Source organism: Trachemys scripta, chromosome 18 (assembly GCF_013100865.1).
Source record: "Trachemys scripta elegans isolate TJP31775 chromosome 18, CAS_Tse_1.0, whole genome shotgun sequence".
NCBI lineage: Eukaryota > Metazoa > Chordata > Testudines > Emydidae > Trachemys > Trachemys scripta.
This window is the reverse complement of record NC_048315.1, coordinates 6,941,026-6,960,086: the sequence shown is the minus strand read 5'-3', so window position 1 is coordinate 6,960,086 and position 19,061 is coordinate 6,941,026. Positions and strand designations below refer to the sequence as shown.

Here is a 19,061-nt window from a genome sequence, read left to right as displayed (position 1 = left end):
GACTGATCCTATGCAAAGGGCCACAGTAACTAAATAAAAGTCAAGGTGCTAAGCGATAACATTCATTTTGTTTTCAATAATTTAACAAGTGTGGTTTTCAAGCCAGAAATATTTGCAAATGAAACCTCCATCACATACACCCCCTCACCCAAATGCAAGGCAAGATGCTGAACGTCATGAATTCCCATTGACTTCACTGGGAGTTGAAGGTGCTGGGGTGTTCAGCATCCTACAGGACCAGAACCATAACGAAAGAGGAACATTCACAATATGAATGAAAGAACATGCTAGTGAATCCATATCCTTGTTCCTCACCCAGAGCTCACACAAATACGCTGTGACCTGGTTCACTAATCATGTGGTGGGTTTATATATAAGAGAGAACAAAAGGAACAATTTAATACAAATCTACGACAAATCTTTAGACAGTTTTATTTCAATGGGTTACTTTTTTCTCCCCTCAACTGAGTTTCATTATAGGTCACATCTGTCACACGATTGAGTTCACCGACCTATTTTACAGTCAAATTCAATGCAACATGTTTTCAGATGTTCAAACAGTGATGTGGAATGGGAAACACCATCACACTATGAAAAAAATACAGAATAGGCCCGATTCTGCAGTCCTTATTCCAGCAAAGATCTCACTGGGAATGAGTTCTGTAAAGGAGTGTTAGTGTTGTTAAAAAAAAACAAAAACAAACAAAACAAAAAAACCCACCAAGGTTCATTTATTTTAATGGCTGTTTTGCATCAATAAACACACAGAGATTTGGCTCCCGTTTTTTAAAATCTAGCTCTCTGTTGCATTTTCTTTTAATCTTGTCTCTTGGAGTTTATGTATTCAACAGGTTCCTGGAGCTTTTAGCAGTCTGTAAACACAGCATGATGAAGCCAGTGCATCCAATACTCAGGTGGAACATTGTGCAGAGACAACCTGGAGTGCAGGACATTGGACATAACCTGGAATGGTATCTGGAATCTTCTAAAGTTTAAGTTGAACATTCTACAGCAGAAGGTTCAGTGTTTACTTTCTTCTTAGCTTCTCAGGAGCTCACAGCTGTACAAAGACTCTGGAAAGTGCAACAGGGTGTCTGCCTCTACTGATTGTCAGTGAAGCCACACAACACTGAACTGTTTTCCCGGCTCAAAAGGGTTGGATTTTTAAAGATCTACGCAATTCACGGTAAAATCACATTCCGTTACTTTATTTTTTGGCTGCATATAGAATGCAAGAGAATCCCTGCAAAAAAACAAAAAGGCATCACTAATAGAAACTCATCCTGAAAATGTTTATCTTTAAAGAAACAGGAATTGCAATCAGTTTGAGCGATTAAATTATTTTTACCAGTAGCAACAGAAACATTTAATGATTCAATCCCAGGCTGCAACGTTCTTCCAGGAGGGATGATTAGCATCCTGTGGCACAAACTTCGTGTCTCCGAAGACAGCCCATACCCTTCATTCCCTGCAGAAAAAAGATATTGTATGGCTATGTTCATGCATTTGTGTCGCCAACTTCGCACATTTTCACAACTCTGCCACTGATTTATGAATAAACCCATCAACAAATGCCTTTTTAAAATAAAACCAGAACACCCCCCGAGCAATGCTGACTCACAGGAGTTGTCCCATTGACTTTGATAGGACAATATACATGATCAAGGGCAGTTTTGCAGGATCCAGCTGTTAAATTGAAATCGGAGGTAACAAATGACAGCAATGTATCTAGTTTTCCTTACTGGCCCACTTCAACCTATCTGGATTTGTTTATAGAGCTCATGGGAGTTTCTGAGCCAGTGCTAATACCTTGCGCTTCTGCAGCACTTTCGTCACAAAGCCTCACAGCACCCTTTCAAGGGCCAGGGGAAATCCTTCCCTATTCCCAATGTAGAGCAATGCGTAGTTGATCAGGTACATTACAGGAGGAAGCGTCATAGTGTCCAATGCTGGAAGCTGGATATAGGGGTTGATGGACCAATGGTCTGATCTGGTACAGCAACTCGTACGTCTCTACTGATATTGACTTGTTCAACTTTTCCAGTAGATGGTATTACCAGCTGGGTGCAACTCGTGAACACAGAGAGTTTAATAAGAGGCTTCAATTGATTAGTTGCTAAACCATCCAACAACCCTAATATGTTTGACCTGATACACTAGTGAAGCAGAGTAGAAATCTATGCCAGGTCATTAGTAGTCGTTTGGCTTGTATTGTCACAAAGGAAAATGGAAAGGGAGCTGCTTAAAACAATTCTACTTGTAGACAAATGAATACAGAAGGCCCAGGCTAACCCCAGTACCATCCCCCTACCTCAGACTCCAGATCAGCTCTATTATCAAAAGTTGTTTTCGTGTTCATTATTTATCGAGCTCCATGGGTGCACCTGGTACAGTTTAGACAAAGACAGAATAAGGTCCCTGGTCTGCAGCCAACAGAATAGATCCATGGAACAGGAAGCCACCCATTCCCCTTTCTTAACCTTGCCAAAAAGGGATTGTTAATAGACACACTGGCCATCTCTACTAGATTTTAGACGTATTACTCTAGAACCTAGCAGCTGTCCTACATGCTGGAATTGTCTCTGTAAAATGCCTGCAAGCCTCCATCTTCTGATGCTGTCACCAAATCATCTCTCCAGTCTTTCTAAGGTATTTATATTGCCACCATTGCTGTACTATCTGAACACCTCAGTCTTTAATATATTTATCCACTCAACACCCCAGTGAGATAGGGCAGTGCTATTATTCCCATACTATGGATTGGAAACTGAGACACAGAGCAGCGAAGGTGACTTGCCCAAGGTCACACAGGCAGGCTGAGGCAGAGCAGGGACTCAAACCTGGGTCTCCCAGGCTAACATCCCAACCACTGGGCCACCATTGCTCTCAGTCACAAGATGTTGGTGGGAAAAGCAAGCATTTCACCTTCCCTTCTACTTTTTCTTGATTTGATACAGAAGAGAAAAGTTTTATAACTTCAAGCAACATTCGTCTCATCAGCCTTTCGCGTTCATATTCTGGTGTGTTCCTTCAGCTTGGGACAGCTATTGTCAGATATGTCATGTTTCCTGGAACACTCCCTTCCTCTCACTGATAAAGGTCTTATGATTCCCAATAAAAGCAGCAATTTTGCTTCCAGCTTTTACAAAGCTTTTTATGGCCTTAGTCGCTTAAGATAATTAGAACTCATAAATTCAGGCCAAAAAGACTTGCAGATAGAGAATGACGTGGGAGGGAGTGCTGATGGAATCAGATAAAATAATACAAGATGCTAGTTTATATTGCTGCACAAAACGTTTACCTCTTTGACTTTAATCTCATAGTTTTGTCTCAGAGTGCAGCTGAAATGCAATCATTTAATTATTATTTTTTATCCCCATTTCTGACTGTAATATTGTTCAGGGTGTGGCCTGATGATTCTGGGGGTTGATAATGGGATGCAGAGCCTTTCATCTCTAAGTTAGGATTTGCCAGACGGGATCAGACCATGGTCCATTTAGTCAGGGGTGAAAGTAACTTAAAGGACTTACTGGTATTGCCAGGAGCCCCGGGCCCTTTAAATCGCCCTGCCAGTACAGTTGGCTGTGTACCGGCTCTTGCCAGTACGCCGGACCGGACCGGCTTACTTTCACCTCCGCATTTAGTCCAGTATCCCATCTCCATAGTGACCAGCCCCTGATGCTTCAGAGGCCAGTGCAAAAAACCTCCTACACCACATAGTTAGAACTTGGCTTACGCCATGAAGCATGATGTTGAATATCACGGCCAGAATTTATGTTATCATTAACTATTGTAACGTTGGATGTTGACAGCTCAAATCCAGCCAAAATAAGCAGCGACCAAAAGATGATGGTTGTTCAGTGGCCTGTTAAAAATGAATTTGATTGATCTAAGTGGATAGGTGTCCAAATAAACAAAACCACGGTAGGCACCCTTATTCCCAGACTCAGCACCTATGCCAAGAACTGAAAGGATATGCAGAGCTGGTAGGACAGGAAAGGGAGTTAATCCTATCCCGGCCCATGCAGAGACCTTCAGTCTCTAGGGAAGTCAATCTGTTGCCTTAGGCATTGACTTTGCACACAGACAACATTAAGAGATATTGTTCAGATCATTCTCTTTGGCAAGCGAGCGAGACTGTAGCTGACTAGGATGCTGGGAAGGCAAATTCAAGTCTGTAACACTTTTCTTATAAGACAGTGTGTGAGGAAGCTTGCTTCCACACTAATTTATTGCTGCGCTTCTCTGTTTGCTGCCGCAGGTACGCTACATATTTAGATCCAGGACATTTCTTCAAACAACCCCAGTATCACACAACTCCATAATGTTCAATTTTCTTTTCACCGAAGAGTTAGTGCTCAGTAGAGAGTTGAAGTCATTACTGTTGTAAGGTTTGGGAACTCTTCTCATGCATCTACCAATCAGCCTCCAGTCTCCCCTGACAAAAGAATATTTGGACTTTTTCCTGGAAAAATCTCTCATAATTCAAGGTAATGACACTGCTGTCACTTTCTCTCTCTTCCTTTCTCTTGCTGTTGTCATCGTTTCTGGTATGTATTTCTTTGTGGTCCATCATCTGCATTGCCAGCCTTTCTATTCCCCTTGTAATATAGTGCCACACATCTTGTAGAGATGCCAGATTTGCTATGTTGTCTTGTCAGTATTTCCTGGAGTTCAATAAACATTTTAATTAAAGAAATGTCTTCAGAGCCAAGTAAATGGTAGCATCAGGCAGGATTACAGCCCCTCAATGGCTGATCGTCAGCATGACATTACCCTTCAGTGCAATGGTTCAAACCACCTTCGTTGCCTGCTGACATGGAGAAGCAAAAAGGGCTTCCAAATATGCATTCCTGGATGATTCTGCAATGTTTCTTACTTCAGCTGTAACGTCCACTTGCTTCTCTACCATTCAGACCATATAAACTCAAACATTTCTCCATAAAAAACACCATCTTGGTAAATTCATTGCAATCATCTCCTTTATCTGCTTAAGATAAGTTTGGGGGGAGGAGGGATGTGCATTGCTCAGGGGTCAAGTAACAAACTACAGTCGCTCCAAATGAGAAAGAGGTTGGAAGTGACCAAAAGTTAATATTGTATCTCCGTGGCTCTCAACCTTTCCTGACTACTGTACCCCTTTCAGGAGTCTGATTTGTCTTGCATACTCCCAAGTTTCACCTCACTTAAAAACTACTTGCTTACAAAAAATCAGATATTAAAAACACAAAGTGTCACAGCACACTATTACTGAAAAATTGCTTACGTTCCAATTTTTACCATATGATTATAAAATAAATCAATTTGAATATAAATATTTTACTTACATTTCAGCATATAGTGTATAGAGCAGTATAATCAAGTCATTGTCTGTGTGAAATTTTAGTTTGTACTGACTTTGCTAGTGTAGCCTGCTGTAAAACTAGACAAATATCTAGATGGGTTGATGTACACCCTGGAAGACCTCTGAGTACCCCCAGAGGTACACATACCCCTGCTTGAGAACCACTGGTGACTGTTTGGTAGCCACCTGTGTGAAATGAGCAGCTAGATCCTATATCCACTGGGGCAGCTGTCCACATTATCAAAGCTACCCATGTAATGGACACTCTTGTTGGCAATCTCAGTAGAGGCCAAGCCTGTATAGCATGGCGACTTACCTGCACCCATCCCCTTAGAAATGCCATCCTGCACCTGTCTGAGCACTTACAAATTTAGAGCCATGTACACATGAACACTGAACTCCCTGGCCACTACATCAGCACTAGCTTAAGAGGTGACATCTCCATATCACGCACCTTCACCCCAGTTAAAGTTTTGCCCCGTACCATACCTAATACTAAAACAGTGGGTTTATTCCAGTGAAACTCTAAGCAGCTGATGACGGGGACCTTATCCTCGACCTCAGATTTGCTGACTGTTCCTATGACTTCCCAGCCTTCTTCAGTTTTAGCCTTAGAAAGAAAAGGGGACAAAAAAGAAAAATATGATTCCAGGTTCTTTAAATTTATAAGAACAATACATACACATACAAGCTTTTAGATTTTCAGCACAAACATGCAGCTAACCTACTTTGCTTCTTTTTGTTTGTTTGTTTTTTTAATACATCTAGGTCTCGTTTACACTTAAAACTTATACCAATATAGCTATACCGGCAAAACCCTGCAAATGTAGAGATAGCTTGCCACCGTTTCAGGGTAACTGCACCTGTAACCCCACCCCCATGGGCCACTCCAGAAGTTCCCAGTCAGGTCTCTGGGAGGGACCCTTCTCTCACTCCCTTCTGACCGGGGATTTTTAAGGCTGGACAGCTCCCTGCTGTGATATCCCCAGCAGACCAGCCTGCTGCTCTTTCCGAGGGCTATGAACAGTGTATTCCCAGCTGTCACAAGTTACCACACAGCTCTTTCCAAGCACACACACATTTTCTAAAGGTAGAAAGAATTACAGAGAAAACACAGAAAACAGTAAACAGATTTAAACACACACGAAACATACCAGGAATTACCCATCAGTCTTATGAGGCTCTAGTAGGCCAAAATCTTTCCAACCCTTCCGCAAGGGTCGGGATCCCTCTTGTCCGTTCACTGGATCAGAAAGAAGGCCCTGAGTCGGTTCAAACCCAGCCTTTTAATACCAAAATCCCTTTCTTTGTCTGTTGGTTTCTGGGAAAACCAGTTTGAACCAGTACATGCAAACCTCCCAAGAAGGTGGTACCTCTCTGGAGGTGGTTGCAATCTAAGTGATTCACTTTAATCGAACTCCACTGTTTCTGGTTCCTGGAGAGCTGTGGTAACCCTCCCACAGAGTCGTATATAAATTTAACACAATGCCCCCAAAGATACTGCATGGGGTTGCAAATATCTGTCACATAGCTTATACCAGCAAAAAAGTGCTTTTGCTGGCATAACTTATTCCAGTCAGGTGAGCAAAATAAACTATGCTGGCAAAAGGAATTTTTTGCCGCTGTAGCTGCATCTCCACTAGGATTTCTGCCAGCATTGCCAAGTCCTTAAAAAAAATATCACCCCTGTAACCAATACAGCTACGCCTGCAAAACATTAAGTGTAGACCTGTCTTAAAAAGCCCAAACCAAAATTTTCAAACTTGGATGCCTAAAATTATGCCCTTATGCAACCTGATTTTCAAACACACTGAGCACTTTCAGCTCCCAATGCCCTTATCTAACTAGTGGGTCGATTCTGCTTCCCTTACTCTTGTTGAGTGGCAGCTTAGAAGACTAGCAATCCCGTTTTTTTTGACAAAATCTCAGTACAGGTGCCTTAATTTGGCCAGGGTCCCTTTAACTAGAAAATCCACTTTAACAAGAGTCAAGTTGCTGCTTCTTGCCAACCTCATTTCCTGTGAAATCTGCACTTTTTACATTACACTACATTAAATTTACACTCCTGTGATGCCACAGGTTAGACTGACCAATCTGGGTCCAATTAAATGGACTGCAGCAATGGCCCAAAATGTTAATAAATTGAGCTTTATAGTAATACGGTGATTCTTCCAGGTGTTTCAATTAAATATCAATATCTTTTATGTGCTTTTTATCTCACCATCATCCAGAGCTCTGTCTGCCATAGATCTATGGTGGGGCTGGAGAAGGTTTCCAGCTTTGCACTGGAAGGAAGGGGGCTAAAGATCTCGGTACCTCCCTGGTGGTCAAAACAGGATATGCAGGGAGAAAAATACTGACTGCTTGGGATCTCCACCAACAGAAGTTGGTCCAAAAAAAGATATTACCTCACCCACCTTGTCTCTCTAATACCTTGGAACCAACACAGCTACAACTACACAGCAAACAAGTGTGAACTCCACAGGCATTTCTGTAACACCAACTCCATGCAATTCACTGGCTTCCAAACACTCCTCCAAAACTGATCAGATACTCTCTCTAATGCAAAGTAAGGATGCCAACTTTCTAATCACACAAAACTGAACACTCTTGCCCCGCCTCTTCCCCGAGGCCCCTCCATCGCTCCCTTCATCGCTCACTCTCTCCCACCTCACTCACTTTCACCAGGCTGAGGCAGGGGGTTGAGATGCGGAAGGGAGTGAGGGCTCCGGCTGGAGGTATGGTCTTCGGGGTGGGGCCAGAAATGAGGGTTCGGGATGCAGGAGGTGGCTCCGGGGTGGGGCAAGGGGTTGGGGTGCAGGAAGGGGTGAGGCTCCGGCTGGGGGTGCGGGCTGTGGGGTGGGGCTGGGGTTTGGGGTGCAGGAGGGAGCCGAGGGGTTCAGAGTGTGGGAGAGAGCTCAGGGCTGGGGCAGAGGGTTGGGGTGTGGGCTCTGGGAGGAAGTTAGAGTGCAGGTGGGAGTTCCGACTTGGGGCAGGGAGCTGGGGTGCGGGAGCGGGTGCGGACTCCAGGAGGGAGTTTGGGTGCGGGAAGCGTCTCAGGGCTGAGGCAGAGTGTTGGGGTGCAGGAGGGTATTCGAGGTACAGGCCAATGGGAGCTGCAGAGCTGGCGCTCAGGGCAAGGGGAGCGTGTGGAGCCCCCGTAGCCACCCCTGCACCTAGGAGCCAGACATGTCCGCCGATGCCGGCCGCTTCCAGGAGCCACACAGAGCAAGGGCAGGCAGGGAGCCTGATTTGGCTCTGCTGCGCCACCAACCGGACTTTTAGCAGCCCGGTCAGTAGTGCAGACTGGAGCGACCAGGGTCCCTTTTCAACCAGGCGTTCCGGTCGAAAACCGGACACCTGGCAACCCTAATGCAAGGATATTTTTTGTTTTAAGAGTCTTTTCAAAGCCTTCTTCCCCTTCCGTGGAGTCATTCGTCAGAGGCTTCATTATGGAGCTCAAATCTCCAGATTCATTTTGTAGCTGCCCCTCCAACGAGGTTCACAGCATTTCAACCACCCACGGTTTTTCTTTTCCTCTACATTTTAACTGCTGCACAATGCTGCCCTCGTGTGACCAGCCTTTGAGCAGCAGCCTGTAGCTGGTGGTGCATAAGACAGAAACAATGCGCAAACTCAACAGAAGTATGTCTACACTGCAGCTGAGAGCAAGCCTCCCAGCCCAGGAAAGACAGACAGGCGCTAGCTCCACTCAAGCTAGCTCACTAAAAATAGCAGTGTGGAGGTTGCAACATGGGCCGTAGCACGCACCAGCCGCACAATTATCAGCTCGTCTGACCCAATGGATCCACACTAGGGTGACCAGATGTCCCGATTTTATAGGGACAGTCCCGATTTTTGGGTCTTTTTCTTATGTAGGCTCCTATTAACCCCCCCCAACCACTGTCCCGATTTTTCAAACTTGCTGTCTGGTCACCCTAATCCACGCTCAGGTGGCAAGCCCGTACCACGCCCATGCTGCAATGTCCACACAGCTGTTTTTACAGTTCTCTCTTGAGCCCTCCCCAGTGCATCTGTCCACCTGGGCTGGCAGGCTTCCTCCCATCTGCAGTGCAGACACGCTCCTAAAGGCGATCGCAGAGCTGCCTACCTGCTCTGGGCTCAGTGATGTGGCTGCTTCAGTTTCTTTCTCTCAGGCTCCTTAATAACTTCACAAAGGCTTTTGTGTATCAGCTAACACCCCTTCTTGGGATCTGATTCATTAATGCCAAGTTCTAGAGGGAACAAACCCCCTGCTGAAGCTTCTCCTTCAGCAAGCTTGGTCTCTACACTCTAGCCTCTCTAGCGGGTACTACCTCTTGCACTTCCCAGGCGCTGTGCCTGGGAGCTAAGAAGAGCTGTGTAGACCTGCTCACACAATCCTCCTGCTCCCTTTTCAACTTGCCCCTCAGAAAGCCTGATTTAGCCGCATGACCTGCCTGTCATGTGACATTATCATTCGCTCCACCTGTTAAGTGTCACGGGTGGGGCTGGGACCCATCTCCCCTTAAAGGGTCAGTCACACCATGACAGGCGTAGGGTACAAATTTCAAAAGCATCTAAGTGACTCGTGAGCCTACATCCCATTTTTCAAAGCAACTTAAGTCTCTGAAAATGGGATTCAGTCGATTTTGAAAACTATACCCATAAGTTACATCAATATTAGATCTGTTCTCTATGCACATTTAGGGGGATTTTCAGACGCACACAAGTGATTTAGGACAAACACGTGCCGTTGACTTTCAATAGGAGTTGTGCTCCTAAGTGACTTAGGTGCTTTTGAAAATTCTCTTTGCTCTTTAAGGGATATTCATTCAAAAGGAGTACAGGGTGCTTAGTTCAAAAGCATCAACCCTGACACCATGGAAGCAGGTGCCTTTATTTGTTTCAGTTTATAAAAATGTTCCTATATGAAGCATTAAAATCTATATCCATTGATACATGGACAGAGCTACTCACTTGGCCCTGCAATGCATTTATTGCACTTATTTACTGATTTTAGCTCCCTTAGAAAGCAGACACTGCACAGTCTCCTTTGGCTTGAACCACTGTCTGCAACCAGTGGGTAGTTCTCCAACAGACGCCTTGGACCAAGGCTGTTACTTGTCTAAAAACAGTTTGGGATTTTTATCTAGTTAGATTGTAAACTCACTGGAGCAGGAACCATCTTCATGTTATATATTTGTACAGCGCCTAGCACAACGGGGCCTTAATCCCTGATTGGGGTCATAGGCACCAACACAATATAAATAAATAATTAAGTGTCTGAACCAGATTCTCATGGCTGAGGAGAATCAGAATAAGTGGTAGTGCTGTTATTGTTCAGCTAATACATGGTATGGTGACCTAAAATAAGCAGTTGATATATATTTATTTTAAATTCCCTTAGCTGTTTTAAGGGATATTCATGCTAAAAGGTTACAAGGTGCTTAGTTCAAAAGCATCAACCCAGGCAAGTGCCTTTATTTACTTGATAGATAAAGATTTAGCTTATAAATATAGATAGGATGTGTGTGTAACAGTCTATAACTGCACCAAATGTTGTAAAAAGGTAATCCCCCCTACTGACAGGCCACACGATCTTGCCGGTGAGAGGGCCTGAAAGTTTTTGGGACCTTTAGTGGTAAAAGGACAAAGAAAAAAAAAAGAAAGCTGGGCTTTTCTACCTTCAGAAATCTCTGGAGATTATCTGTGCTGTAGACTTCCAAAACCTCCATGGTTCCAGAGCTTGCTTTGCTCACCGTAGGAGTAAGGGGGCAGCTGTGAGTAGAGAAGCCAAGAAAAGTTCCAAGTTAAAACAAAGCAAAACAAAAACCCTGACAAACTGTTTTTGCTAGCTCATCCGATTGCCTTCACGACTCACTTTAAATCAGTTTACCAATGATTCTACTCACTTTATAGATGCGCTTTCTTATAGGGAATGGGAGGTTTTGACAGGAACACAGGGCTGGAGGAGCACTTTTGAGCACAATTAACACCAAGACTTACTAAAAATGGTAACAAAACAAAACTTCTCATCAAACCCAGTTTAAATACCTCTGGCTATCTTTATATGTACCTACTGCACTGGTGATTCCTTCCCGTTGTTAAAAATCTATGTGAATCCTAGCCTTGCATACATGAGACCCTCGTGCCACACACCTGTATCAGCAGGGCTAATCCCCTATTTGCCTCCCTCAGCAGAAGCTGTTCAGAAGAGAGAAGGCAGTGAGAAGAGAGCATCCCTCCCACCATCACTGGCCTCACAAGGCTTCTCCACTGTCCTCCTTAAAATCACCTCTGCTGTGTTGCCTACAATGCAATAGTTAAGCTGCTGGTCTGCTGCGACCATTGCTCATCACCCTGCTCATAATCCTCTTGCTATTCCCTTGTGCTCCCCATGTCTGTCCATCTCCACCTGTTGTTTCTCATCTTATACTTAGCTTGTACTTTCTTTAGGGCAGGGATTATCTTTATGTTATTTGCATGCCCAGTGCCTAGCACGGTGGCACCTTGCTCCCGGACTGGGGCCTCTAGGTGCGACCTTAATTGTTCTACTACAAAATAATCATGTTCCTTCTGCATTAAAATATATCTCAAAAAAAAAAAAACAGTGGTGGAATGGCTCAGCAAATGATATTGATCAGAAAAGCACAGCTCAGAGGTGCAAGAATGCATTCATCCCTGGAGTGAGAACAGCAGGAACATGGCCAAATCTTGCAATCCTGCAAGCAGCAGTCTTGCACTTTTGAATCTAGAGGCAGAGTGACTAGAATAAACATACACCTCTACCCCGATATAACGCTGCCCACGGGAGCCAAAAAAATCTCACCGCGTTATAGGTGAAACCGCATTATATCGAACTTGCTTTGATCCACCGGAGCACGCAGCTCCGCCCCCGCCCCGGAGCACTGCTTTACCGTGTTATATCCAAATTTGTGTTATATCAGGTCGCGTTATATCGGGGAAGAGGTGTACCATGGAAAGAAAGAAAAAAACCTAGGGTAGAAAAGAATTCAGGTCTGTTCTGACTAGCAGCACCTGCGCCTTTTATATCAAATTATACACTCCACTTAGGAGCTATGGACACCTGGCAATCTGTGTGGGTGTGAGTTTGTGCACAGCACAGAACTGAGCACGCTTATAAATCTCTTTGCATCCCAAGAGATCCCATCTCTCTAGATATCTTGAGGTTTTATACTGCTGCCCATCACCACAGTATCTGAACGCCTTCCCTGTAAAATCAGTAGCAATAGTCTTCTCCCTAGCAGACTTCCAGGGGGCTCCAGCTCTGTTTCAGGGCAAAACTCTACTTGGGGGTATGGGTTTTCAATTTTTTCGTAGCATGTCAGTGCTGCGAGAGTCATTTTTATGACGGAAAGGCCTTCTCAAAGATGAAGGCTTTGCAAAATCTCCTAAAGATGGTCAAACTCTGGATTCACCTGACGTCCTCTGGGAGTTTGTTCCATAGCCAGATCCCCTCAACCGAGAATGCTTTGTCCCCACCTCTCACACACCTTTTCCTGGGCTTTGTGATCCGCATTGACCCAGAGGAGCGCAGCTGTCGTGGTGGTGAACAAATCAAAATTGATGCAGCTGGGGCATGATCTATTAATTGCTTTGAAACCCTCAGTAGTTCAAACATATACACACACCCTATACAAGGATATGGCCATCCACTTCTGGGGTGGAACATGGCAGTTCAACAATTTAGGACTGGAAGTGAAAAAGGCACCATCCAGCTGAAACTATAAGGTAGGCAGGATGCAACAACCTGGGCTGGAATACGTCCAGAGTGGTGGGACTGACACACTCATCCTTACAAAAAGGATGATGGGATCTTTAATGCCTACAAAAGGACCTCAGTTTTACATCTTATTTGAAAGACTGGTGAACTGTTTAGGAAGAGACAACAAAGCAATACTTACTGGAAGAAGGAAATTACTCTTGGCAGCTTGTATAGAATAGAATAAGCTCAGAGAAAGGCTCCAGTTCCCTTTATGAGGAGTTAGTAATACAGCACTGGGGGACAGGACAGTTAAGTACGTGTGAGGAAATCCTCATTATATCCTGGAGTCTTTCCACGTGCAGAATCAGATCCATAGGGTTTGAAAACTTGGACTACAGAAAAAAAATCCCTTAATCTCTCCACGGCTGGAAGGGAATGGCTTTTCGGTCACTGAAATGAATGAGTGCAGAGGGGGCAGTTAGAACGCCAGAGGTTAAGATATGTTTTTAATCCCTTTGCAACTCAGAAACTCTTATAGCAATAAGGGAAAAAAACAACAATCGGGGATTGCCCAATGTGCTGGTGGCTACACAACACATTGTCCAATGGGGAGCAGGGGATTTTCTGATTTTGGCTCATGGTCCTGCTGCAGAGGCAGTGACAGGGGTCCAATGGGAAAAGGTGCAAGTTGCGTGCGCACACACACACACACACACACACACACACACACACACCACCCCTTCCAGCTGACAAATGGAAACTGCATTAATTGGCTCCTGAGGCAGTTGCATTCAGCAGCCTCAGGTACAGAAGGAGGACTTCAGCAATAAAAGGGGGGAACGCATTTGAAAACAGAGAGACCCAAGAGGAATTAGCAAACGAAACCTTCCCCACCTTCCATCCCTGAAGGAGCACAGGTTGCTGAAACGAAATCACCAAAGCAGCAGGGGAAGTCGATATCCTAACGCTGCCATTATTTACACAACACTGTCAATTCACAAGGCACTAGACAAAGCAAATAAGAGATCTAGGTTCCTGCCCCAAAGACTTTACAATCTAACCGAAACTAAAACAAAACATGGGACTGCACTGGTGAGAGGAACATCGTGGGAAGGCCCTCTGGAAAGGAGGGGAATTTAAGAAGGGATTTGAAAGAAAGGGAGGGCACGCTTGGTAGACAAGAGGTGGGAGCTTTTCCAATTATTGAAGGACTCATACGTGAAAATCAGAGATTGTAGATGGGGTGAAATAACATTAATAATACCACGCTCTACCTGCTTTTCATCAGTAGCTCTCAAAGTGCTTTACAAAGGTCAGCATTATTATCCCATTTTACAGATGGGGAAACTGTAAAGGCAGAGATGTGTGAACTGGCTTGCCTAAGGTCACTCAAATGGCCCAGAGTAGAGCTGAGAATAGAAGCCAGGCCTCTCCAGACCCCCAGTGCTCTATCCACTAGGCCATGCTGCCTCCCATATGCAGAGCTTCAGCAGCCAGTGTAGTTTCCATATCTGCTTGGTGCACACTTTGGGGGTCATTTGGGGTAAAAGGAGCTATACAAATATGCAAGATAGTAACATTCTTTGGAAGACAGTGGTAACGTGAACAGGAAACCCCACCACAAAAGCAAAGCATAAAATTTACCTGTCCTTTTGGCTGGTCACCACTCTGTCAACTCCTAAGTAGTACGCAGAACGCAGCATTGCACCCAGATTCATAGGATCCTGTATCTGCTCCAGCACCAGCCAAATCAGCTGTGTGCCCAGACCAACCTGGGAAGCTTCAGCTTCTTCCAAGCTGCTAAGATGGAGAGGAGTGGCCTCTAAGCAAACTCCCTGGTGAACTCGACCTTTGCAAAGAGCATCCAGCACCTGCCTTCTGACATAGTGCACGGGGACCCCGCAGGCCTTAGCTCGTTGGGCAAATTCTTCCATCACAGGCCGTGCGCAGCTGCTGTCCGACTTGAGGAACAACTGGAAAAAGTCCCTCTTTGACTGCGAGAAAGCCAGGGAGCAGGGCGCAATGCCAAACAAGATCTCCGAACCTTTGGTCCTTTCAATGGACATAGGCTTTGGCACTGGTCTTTTCTGCTGTTTTGAAAAGTCATCCTCTCTCAGGTTCCTAAATTCCTCACTGGAAGATGCAGCCTGCTCTGTGCTTCTCTTTCTAGACTTCCACTGCAAATTCTTCTGAGGGGCGAGGCCTTTATAGCTTTTGGGAGGAGGGTGTGATTTGGGGATCACTTGTGCAGCAGCATCCCCAAGTCCCGATACTGGAAGCGGGTGGCTGCCGTGGTGCTGTGAATTTTCTTCATTCCCGAACCCCGCAGGTGATGAAGATTGCGATGGCTCCTTCTCCTGAGCCAAATAATGTTTGACTGCCCGAAAATGACTGTTGCAACTAAAAGCAAATGAAAGTCTTGCAGCTTTCCAGATGTTGAACTTAAAGATCTTCACCACCACAAAGGCCATTCTACCGCTCAAGTCTCCTCCCTCGGAACGGCTATCCCTTGAAAAAGGAGATAATGGGCTAGTTATGCAATATGGGTTAATATCCCACTAATATTTACAATTTTAAAACATGCTTATGATCAGAAAAAGGACAATTTACAAATAGAAACCTTACACTTAACTTCCACTCTACTCCCTGCCTGTGTTCCAAGTCATAGCTGCTCTTTGTTGACTAAAATAAGTTTTTAATATTAGCCTAATATGCTCACGGGAGAATTAGCTGGATTCCATTCTGGCTCATGCATCACAAACAGAATTAGCTAAATTCAAACTGCAGAATCTTTCACTGCTGGCCACATGTAAGCCACAGAAAGTGGCCCGTTTGACTCTCAAAATATAGTTAAATACTCTGGGCCAGATTCTGAGCTGGTGGAAACGGGTTTAGCACCATTCAAATAGAAGATGCTATGCCAATTTAGATCAGTTTATGATCTGGTCCTCTATTTCACCACTCCAGCCCACCTCAACCTCTGGCCAATAACATTAACTTATAGTTATGGTCAAGAATGTTCCCTGCATGATTTTCTTTTAAATACACATCTATATAATGCAAGCATTTGACTGTATCAACAGACTTAAGAAGCCATAGGTTGTGCCATGTCATATGAGAGAGTATTTCATAGATTTGCAATAAAGTTGACATACTGAGTATTACCTGTCTACATCATATATTATTGATGATCTCCATGAAAGAAATATACAGAAGAATATATATATTATTTACAGTGATAAACTCAACTAGCAGAACTTGTTCACACTGAATATAGTCTACTTTAGGTTCTTATATGGCTCCCATTGTTATACTGAACACCTTGCAAACTGTAACGTATTTATTATCACAATACCCTCATGAGGTAGGAAAGTCCTTTCTATTCTGGGCTCTCCCACTGGCCTACTGGATGACCTTGGCCTAGTCACGTCCCCCTTCCGTGCCTCAGTTTCCCCATCTGTAAAACGGGGGCTAATGATAATTACTTCCTTTGTAAAGTGCTTTGAGATCTATTGATGAAAAGCGCTAGATAAGAACTAGCTATTATTATTATCCCAATTTTCCAGATGGGGAACTGAGGCACAGAGAGGCTAAGTGACTGACTCAATGTCAAACGGGAAGTTTGTAATAGAACAGGAACATGACGCAAGGTTTCCCACGTTCTAGGCTTGTCTCCTAACCACTGGACCATCCCCATTCCCCTCTTGGACACAGCTTTATTAGTTAATATATTGCGACAGAGACAAAAACAATAAGCAGGGCTGAGCACCCAGTTGCACCAAGTCTGCAGAGATCCTCGCTGCAACACTTCAGTCCTCTTCAGTGCTTGCTGCTGTTGCAAACCACAGCACCAATGCATTAGTCTGCTCTCCAGTAGCCTTACAAGAAGATGGAAACAAACAGCCTCCAGGGGGGGAAGAACAGTGAGTTTTAGGGCTGACAGGGCCGGGGCTCCAGGGCGCTCCGTTCAATTCCCAGCTCTGCCATGGACTTCTTACGCGACTCGGGGCAAGTCCTAGTCTCTCTGCCTCAGTTGCCCGCCTGTACCAAGAGGAGGCCGCTTCGCTGTGTCACCGGGAGGTGGGGCAGGAGATGCCCAGGCAGCGCTGGTGACACGGGGGCCTGTGAGTACTGTGGAAACGGGGCTTGTGATGGAGAAAACGAGAACGGGACCCTGCGCCGGGCTGACGCTTCCTACCCGCGGGGGAGGTTGGTGCCGCCCAAACCCCAGGCGGGAAACGGCGTTTTGCGGGGCTAGAAAAACCCACGTGCGCAGCGGGGCAGTCCAGTCCCCACCGCCCCGCAGGCGCGTTACCCGCGGGCTCTGGCCGGGAGAAGGGAGCCGGGCCTCGGCGCCGGGGGCAGCACGGCGGGCGGCGACCCGCAGGGAAGCGGCTCCAGGCGGGGGGAGGGGTGACCCCGACCCCCGCACCCCCCCCCCTCCGTCCCCAAGCGGTGACCCCCTCGGCAGCAGCCCGGTGGGGGGGACTGAGAACTCAGCAACCCCCCCCCCCCCCCCGCACCAGCCTCCGCCGACTCCCCTGGGCGCCCCCACACACTCCCCTACCTCACACTCCACTTCCGGGTCCGGGCGCCACCATCGAGAGGAGAGGACAGCGGGGCGCCCTGCGCTGCAGCGCCACCTGCTGGTAGGCGTTGGCCGGTGCGGAGCGTGCCCGCGGGGGGCGGCCTGGTGGCGGGGGCGGCTGGGGTCACTCAGGCTCTAGCTGGTCTCTAGGGGCAGCTGGGCAGGGGGCACCCGTGCTGCAGAGGTTGCCCGGGAGACCAATCCGTCCTGCATGCCCTGCAATGGGCTGGCGCAGCCCGAGAGCGCCAGTGCATGCCCCCAAGGATCTCCCATGGTGGGGTGACCCTGCCTGTGCCCTGGGGTGGGCCGGCCGGTGTGTGCTCTGTGCCCAAGAGAGCACCATTCCCTGCAGATAGCCATATCCCAAAGGAGTGCCCTATCCCCGGCAGGGCGTCTGTGGGCCCGCTAGGGTGACCAGATAGCAAGGGTGAAAAATCGGGACAGGGGATGGAGGGTAATTGGCACCTATATAAGACAAAGCCCCAAATATCAGGACTGTCCCTATAAAATGGGGACATCCGGTCACCCTAGGGCCCACCCCTGCCCGGCAGCTGTGCCCGGAGGCTGGGAATAATCATGCTGACTCTGGCAGATGCTCACGACCCATGGCCGGAATATCAAAGTGAAAACAGCGCCTTGGCAGCATGCACTGAGAGGAGAGACCTTGCCTGACACCTGCAAATTTGCCTGCTTGCCCCACTCAGGAAAATTCCCCTCACCACCACCACCACCACACAATCTCAGGATGAGCACAAGCTTTTGACTCCGACCCACCTCCTGTGGCTTTAGTTGCACACAAAATGATTCCACAGCCTGAGAGAGAAGCTTATTTTGTAAAGACATCATTTATGATGATGATTTTCTATCCTTTATTGTATGGATTAGTTTGTATTACAGTAGCACTTTGAGACCCCAACGGCAATCAGAGCCCCCTTGCGCTAGGTGCTCTGAGACAGTCTCTGCCCCAAAGAGCTTCCATTCTAAATAGACAAGACAGCTAAAGGGGAGACAGAGGCACAGAGAGGTGAAGTGACTTGCCAAGGTCACTCAGCAGAGCTGGGAGGGGTATCCAGGTCTCCAGCTTTGCTGATATTTTCTTGGAAAAAGTAACTTCTTGGCAATTATTACTGCCCTTCTCTGTAAAGTGATGCATGTCTTCAGAAATTCCCCAAAACAGGGACCAGCTCTTTATCTGTCCTAGTTTGACAACTTGATATCATTTCCCCCTCTGTCAAGTGAACCTCAGGCTTGGGAGAGAATGTGCCAAGTTGCTAAAGATGTTTGATTCCTTGGCTGCCAGCAGAGGGAGCTTGGTTTCTACCAATACACAGAAAACCTCCTGATAAACAATGTTAAAATCCAGTTAGGGTAAAGAGATGCTTGACAAGGCTGACAGTATAAACAAATCTTACAGAGCCAAA

At 46.1% G+C, this 19,061-nt stretch overlaps 1 protein-coding gene across 4 annotated transcripts; it reads right to left on the bottom strand.

Annotated features, from left to right (window-relative positions):
* Positions 1-721: 721 nt before the first annotated feature.
* On the bottom strand, positions 722-17,656 carry MRM1 (mitochondrial rRNA methyltransferase 1). 4 transcript variants are annotated; one of them, XM_034752682.1, is made up of 6 exons: positions 17,620-17,656; positions 14,697-15,560; positions 11,011-11,104; positions 5,834-5,954; positions 1,349-1,468; positions 722-1,243 (listed from the first exon to the last, which is right to left on the bottom strand). In XM_034752682.1, the coding sequence occupies exons 2-6, from the start codon at positions 15,521-15,523 to the stop codon at positions 1,203-1,205; spliced, it is 1,203 nt and encodes a 400-aa protein (XP_034608573.1). In that variant the 5' UTR covers positions 15,524-15,560; positions 17,620-17,656; the 3' UTR covers positions 722-1,202. The 4 variants fall into 4 exon arrangements, with proteins under 4 accessions (XP_034608573.1, XP_034608574.1, XP_034608572.1 ...); XM_034752683.1 differs by lacking the exon at positions 17,620-17,656 and adding an exon at positions 17,368-17,417 and having other exon boundaries at positions 14,697-15,562; XM_034752681.1 differs by lacking the exon at positions 17,620-17,656 and adding an exon at positions 16,832-16,940.
* Positions 17,657-19,061: the final 1,405 nt, after the last annotated feature.